The 7,166-nt window shown below is 42.2% G+C and overlaps 1 protein-coding gene across 1 annotated transcript in view; it reads right to left on the bottom strand.

The window, feature by feature from the left end:
• Positions 1-788: 788 nt before the first annotated feature.
• The window catches only part of LOC122242246 (multicopper oxidase 3), a 47,716-nt gene continuing 41,338 nt past the window's right edge, over positions 789-7,166 (bottom strand). Inside the window, exons 10-16 of the mRNA XM_086536381.1 lie at positions 6,753-6,883; positions 6,271-6,357; positions 4,762-4,945; positions 3,843-4,061; positions 2,577-2,674; positions 2,057-2,177; positions 789-1,783 (exon numbers count right to left, since the gene is read on the bottom strand). Coding sequence (XP_086392507.1) covers positions 1,380-1,783; positions 2,057-2,177; positions 2,577-2,674; positions 3,843-4,061; positions 4,762-4,945; positions 6,271-6,357; positions 6,753-6,883 — 1,244 coding nt within the window. The 3' untranslated portion in view covers positions 789-1,379. The remainder of the gene's footprint in view (positions 1,784-2,056; positions 2,178-2,576; positions 2,675-3,842; positions 4,062-4,761; positions 4,946-6,270; positions 6,358-6,752; positions 6,884-7,166) is intronic.

Here is a 7,166-nt window from a genome sequence, read left to right as displayed (position 1 = left end):
CACTACCACACACACACACACCCCACAACACACACCACACAAAACACACCCACACACAAAACACACCCACACACAAAACAAACACCACCACACACACATACACACACACACCAACACCACACACCCACAACAATAATATACCCACACACACACAACACACACCCCACACACACACAAAAACACCACACAAAACACACACACACACACCCAATTTTAAAATTTATAAAAATAAATAGATATAAATGATAAAATTATATGTAATATACCCACACCCCCAACCACACAAACACAACCACACACACAAATACACACACACCACACACACAACACACACCACACCATATATAAACCCACACAACCACACACCCCACTCCAATAAATATATATATAATATATATATAATAATATAATTAGATATAAATATAATATATAATATATATATAATAAATAATTTCAAACCCCAAACCTACACACACCCCACACTCACAACCACACACACACACACACACACACAACACACTCAACTAAAACCCCCCACCAAACACAGACACACACCTACACCCACCAACCCCCACACCGACCAATCCCAAACCCCCCTCAATCCCCCCCCACTGAGCACGCACCCCCAAGCGACTCCGTTAATATGAAAACCGCCCCACAACCATCTAATACTGTCTGTCTTTGAATACACTACAAAAGTGTCTTGCATTCTCCCAACATAGCCTCGATGGATAAGCTAATAATAACCAGGAACATTACAAATTATTTTTACAGAAACAACAATATGTAGATATTATCACATTATGCTAACACTGGAATGAACATGAAGATGTTATACACTTAAAACTGAATTATGTTTTGCTATGAGCAGAGATTCTCTGATGATGATATATGTTATACAATTGATAATCTATGCATAACAGCAACCGAATAAAGCTCTATTTATATCTAAAAATGCGGGAATTATGTCTCATTTTCTTTGTTTCATTTTAGAGGTACATTTTCGATCACAGATCAAAGGTTCATTATTTCAATTGATTTTTCCCGATCATTTACATTATTTTTTTTATCATTAAATATTAAAATAGACACATATAACATTAACACCTAAACTCACTTCTTAAAATCATGCCATATTGTCTAACGTTCACGCCTAAATACACCTGCACATAACAACGCAAATTCTAACATACATTCCCACTCGCGCACACTCTTCCCAAGACTCCAATAATGAGAACGAAAGAACAAACAAACACTACTCAAACTGTCTCTCGAAGTTGTAGCTTCGCCTGTAGTTAACTCCCGAAAGCGTGTCTTTGTTGTTGTTGTTGTATCTGTCAACATTTAAACCGCTTTGGGCCCATCCGCAGCGCTCTTGTTTACGCGTCGCAGAACACACGCGTCAAGACCAGCGCCAGGACGAGCAGCGCAGAGAGGGAGCTCGAGGTCGGTGGAGCCAGGCCCGGTCCGCCGCTGGTTTGGCCGTTTCCCGTGGCTCTTGAGGGCGCGACGGTCGGCCTCCTGACGGGTGTGGAATAGCTGGGTCCGGGGGCGTGGTCAGATTTGTTGGCCAAAAGGTCGAAGTCCACTGTGACCTGAGTCTGACCCTCGACGTACCTCATGACCTTTGCCTTGAAGTCGGGGTCGGGGTCAGGCGTCCAGTGGCCGCAGCGGGGGAAGTTCTGGGGCACGGGGGGCAGCATGCTCTGGTCGCCCACGCGGAACACCAGCCCCATGCCCACCTCCACGTGGAAGCTGATGTGGCAGTGGAAGAGCCAGTAGCCTAGGGGGAGGGTCAAGGGAAGCGGTTAGTACACGTTCATCTCTCTTTCTCTTCCTCTTCCACTCCTCCTCCTTCTCCTTCTCCCTCTCCCTCCCCCTCCTCCTCCCTCTCCCCCTCTCCTCCTACCTCCTCCTCTCTATCCCTTCTCCTTCCTCCTCTCCCATCCCTTTTCCCTCGCCCACCACCTCCCCCTTCCCCTTCCTCTCCTTCTCCCTCCTCCTCTCCTACCCTTTCCCCCTCTCCCTCTTTCTGTCAGCGTGTCTCTCTCCTCACCTGGGTTAGTAGCGAAGAAACGAATGATGGTGTACCCTCCGTCAGGCACCGTGACCGTGTCCTTGGTGGGCGGGTTGTCGAAGTTCCTCTTGATCATGCCGGCGGCGTCGAGTTCCTTCACCTGGCGGAGGAAAGGGAAGTGGAGGGCGTGTCAAAATCCTGGTAAACGATGATGTTATTCAATACTGACGGTGTCATTTTCAATTTCTTCTTCATTTTGATACAATTATGATTTATATCAATTATTTGCAAATTGTAATTCTTCATATTTCATTTTATTTATTGGTTTTCCTTCACTTATCTTTATTCTTCCATTGTTATGATACTCTTTATGATCACTTATATTTGTTAATCTAAGTATCTTTTGCCACATCTATTATGGTAGTTTCCTCATGGTAATTTTCCCTCGCATTCATGATACTTCCCTTCTTTCTCACCCTATCCATGGTATCCTTCCATGGTATTTGCCTACTCCCTCAATCTATCTATTGTCATTTTCATGTTCTTCCCTTCCACTCACCTTTTCCATGGTCGTTTCCTCCCCTAAGCGCCCCATGGCCAGGACCTTGAACGTATGGCCGTGGAGATGGAAAGGATGGTTGGCCCAGTAGACAACACCTGGGGAAAAAAATGGTCGTTTAGCGATAGGAAGCAAGGTCATTGTGACTTCGGCCTCGTGTGTTTTGAGTCTGTTTTCGGGAAGTTTTAGGTGGATTTACGGGACATTGGGTATTGTGGGTTTGGTTTAGGTGGTAGTTTAGGTCATGTTAAGCATTTTGATTTAATCTTAGATCAAGCTATTGTTTTGGGCTGGTACGCAAGGTGAAAACTTAATGTTTGCTTTATGTGTTGAACTTGTTTTGGTTGATTTTGGATAATTTTGGGTGACTTTGGGTATTTTGGATTAGTTTAGGTGTTTTTCAGGTTATTTTAAGGAGATAGGGTCATTTTGGGTTAGATTTTGGTATGTTATGTTAGGTCCTGGCTTGTTCTGATTGATTTTCGCATTAGATAATGGTGTTGAATTATATCAGCTGTTTTATGTCGGTTTTAGGTAAAGATCTTTGTTAATATCAGGTATTACATGTTATTTCAGGGGAGTTTATGTTTATTTCCGTTTTGAGTAATATAAGGCCTTTTGCAATTGTGTTGGTTTTATGTGATGATGTTATTGGGTATGTGTTTTGTGCTCGTTTAAGCTAGTATTGCAGATTATTAATTTCCGGAAATCGTTCAAGTCTGGGACATGAGAAAAAGTAGTAATATTTAGTAAGCTTCGTTGGTTATGAAGATACGCAATGGAATACATTCTGCTTGAACAGTAGAAATTGTATTAAGAAGTCAGTAGACAATGAATATGGTACAAAGAGAAAAGGAGAGAGAGAGAGAGAGAGAGAGAGAGAGAGAGAGAGAGCTAGAGCCAGTGGAGAGCGGAGAGAGACTGTACTGAGAGAAGCGGAGAATGAGGATGATGAGATGAGAGAGGAGGAGAGAGACGAGAGAGAAGAAAGACGCGCGCAACGACGAAGAGAGAAGAAATACAAGCAAACGAAAGAAAGAGAGAGAGAAAGAAAGGGCAAGAGAGAGAGAAAGATATATATAGAGAGAGAGAAAAAAAAAGAGAGAGAGGGAAAGGCAGACTGTGAGTGACACAGACAAAAGACGGAAACAATTAAACACATACATAGAATCAAATAAACAAATCGAATCGAGAAGTGAACAACACCCTCTCCCCTCTTTCACCCAAGACTCCCCCCCCGACCCTAAAACTCAAACCGAAACCCACCTTCATCCACCAGCACGAGTTCAATCAAGCTATCCTTCTCGACGCTGAGGACATGCGGGCAGTAGCAGAAGGAGTCGGAACACATCTTGCCCTTGGAGGTGGCGTTGCAGAAGTCCCGCTCGACGTCCACGCCTTCGGGTTGCGAGAGAGGAGGCACGCTGGGGAGTCGCAGGCTGATGTCGTTGATCTGTGGGAGGTACACGCGGTGGGTCCTCTGCACTGTGGAGGGGGGGAGAGGGGAGGAAGTTAGTGACTGGAGGTCAGAATAGGCGTTTTTGTGGCTAGTCTCTGAAGCTTTTCTTGGGGAAATACTTTTCCTTATTTGACCCATTTATGGTTGCTACTTTTGGTAGTTTTCTCTGTGATGGTTTCAGTCTCACTCAGCTTATTCGTGAGATTTACCACAATTACTCACATTGTGGATCGGTTACCTCTTAATAACGATTAATGAGGAGTGAGTTGATACTAGTCGGAAGTTTTCAACAGAAAACATATTAGACCAAGTGTACGTTGCCAGATAAGGCTTTAAGGGGATGTGAAACAAGGCATAAAACAGATGTAACAAAAGGGGGGATACTATGTATAACGTAAAGTAAGTATCATAAAACACTGAGTGACATAGAAGATCGTTAAGTAAGTTAAAATAAGTAAACTGCATGATATAATGACGAAATTTAGTCGAGGATAGAATGGTAAGTTACTCAATAAAATAAAGTAGTTGGGATATAATGCTGAGTGTAGTCATGATCATTAATATGAAGATAGGGTGGCAATGAACTTGTTTATCTGTATTACATTAAAAGTAGTACTAAAGTTATCTAGTATAGAATGTACCGGTGTCGCCATGGATATTCAAAAATATACAAACAAAAATTTTAGGTATGGAGAGAGAGAGAGAGAGAGAGAGTAAGCAACGAACCTCCGAAGAAGGGATAGTGTTCTTCATGGTGAAAGAGCTCGTTGTTCTTGCTATAGAAGTCGAAGTCGAGCCAGAACTGGTGGTCGGGTGTTCTGGCGATGGCTTCGTCTTCCTCTAAGCCTCTGATCTCGGCTGCGGTTACGAATGTTCCGTCTCCCGGCGCCGCGTTCAACTTGTTCAAATTCTGAGAGAGAGAGGGAGAGCTTTATGAAAAATATTTTTCCAATTTCATTTGATTTCAAAAATTGACACTTCGAGAGAAAGAGAGAGAGAGAGAGAGAGAGAGAGAGAGAGAGAGAGAGAGAGAGAGAGAGAGAGAGCCGGGAGAGGAGCGCAGATATACCGCCGCTAGAGGAGAGACGCGAGGAGAGAGAAGAGGACTGCGCGAGAAGAGAGGAGAGGGGGGAGGGGAGGGATTGAGTGCGAGAGAGAGAAATTGAGAGGTATAGATAGAGAGAGACTTAGAGAAAGAAAGATAGAGAAATTTAGAGAGTGAGAGTTAGATTGAGAGAGAAGATTGTGAGTGAAGAGAGAAGAGTAAGAGTGAGTGAGCTGAGTGAGTGAGGTCAAGTGAAGTGCACTGCAGTAAGTGAGTGAAGAGTGAGTGAGTGAGTGAGTGAATGCGTGAAGTGAGTGAGTGAGATGAGTGAAGGAATGAAAGTGAGAAAGAGAGATAAAGATCGCAAAGCTTAATTTTTATTATATAAGATATATATAAATATATATGTATGAGTGTATGATGTGTGTGTCGTTGCATCTATATATAATATATATATATATAGTTATATCATGATAACTTAATATAAAGATATATATATATATATATATAACTGTATATATACAATATTAATATTATACTAATACTATTAAATTATACTTAGTCTCAGTATAGCTATATAGATTTATTTATATATATATATATATATGTGTGTGGAATGTGTTGGTGTGTGTGTGATCAGTAATGTGTGTAGAAGTGTGTGTTTCATGTGTCTAAAGATAGAGATGACCAGGGGGTCGATAAGAGAGAGAGAAGAGATCAGACAGAGAGAGAGAAAAAAGGGAAGAAGGAAGATAAAAAGAGAAAAGAGAACAAAGGGCAAGCGCGAATAAGGGAAAAGAGTTAAAGTAAAAGAGGAAGAGAAAGAGAAAGAGTGAAAGAGAGTAAGAGAAAGAGGGAGCGAGAAGCAGCGAACGAACAAGGTAGAAATAGACAGATAGAGAAAGAGGGAAAGAGGAACGGAGAGAGAGAGAGAGAGAGAGAGAGAGAGAGAGAGAGAGAGAGAGAGAGAGAGAGAGAGAGAGAGAGAGAGAGAGAGAGAGAGAGAGAGAGAGAGAGAGATGGGACGAAGATAGACGAGAGAGAACATCGACGCGAGAAGCGACGGACGACCGAAGAGTGCAGACAAGAAGGGATCCACACGAAACCCCCGCAGAACGCTCGAGCGGAGGAAAGGAGAGCACGACGAGAGAGAGAAAGCCCCACCCAAGAAAAGCGAGCCCTCTACTCACAAGTCCTTCTGGAATCGTGGTCTCGTAGCTGACGTTGTGGAGGCTCGACGGGTAGCCTTGTGCGCCCTCGTACCGCATGACCGCAACCTGGGAAGAGAATGAAGTTGAGAACACTTCTTTCCGGATATATATACATAAATGCAATTATATATACATGCAACAATAGCACGAATCTCCCTCAACATCATGCATACATAGACCTATCTCAGAACTTTTAAGTATTATTAGATACCCTTTTCTTATAATGGATCACATTGGTCATGAATCGTTTAATTTTATCATAGATTTGGCACATCACCCAAATCAAATCAATTAGTCCCTGTATCCATGGACAACCCATCCATATTTTTTTTTTACCACAGCCCCTCAGCAAGTTTAAAACATAATACAAATGACAAATCAAGAAACCACTAAACCCAATGACCTCCTCTGAAGAAGGCTATTACAAAAAATAAAAATATAATAATTGCTGTCAAACTCACCTGGAATGCAGACTTGAAGCGGTCGTCACAGTCCAGCTGGCCTTGGAAGTAGATCCAATATGGCGCCACTTCCTCCGTCGCGTTCACTACGAAATCCCATCTCTCGCCGCCGAATATCGTGAGGGAATCCACTGGAAGGGCAAGTTTGTTATTGCATTTTGCTAATAATGGTGTTGATGCTGAGGCTAATTGTTGGTCTGGTCTTGTTGCCTTTGTCGATATTCTTTCTTTCTTTATTCTGTCACTTATATTAGGCAGTACTGATAATAGTTGTAATGATGAGCGTATCTCTTGATGCAAGAGTAAAGTCCCTTTTGTATTTTTTATATATTTTATCTGTTTGTCAATTAATTTCTATATCATTAACATCTCGTTTGATCTTACCTATAATCTTTTAAATTGACCTTAATATTT

The sequence above is a fragment of the Penaeus japonicus genome, unplaced genomic scaffold, assembly GCF_977035675.1.
Source record: "Penaeus japonicus unplaced genomic scaffold, GWHDUDI00000001_assembly GWHDUDI00000004, whole genome shotgun sequence".
NCBI lineage: Eukaryota > Metazoa > Arthropoda > Malacostraca > Decapoda > Penaeidae > Penaeus > Penaeus japonicus.
Note: the sequence above shows the minus strand (reverse complement) of the source record. Positions and strands in the feature narration are given on the sequence as shown.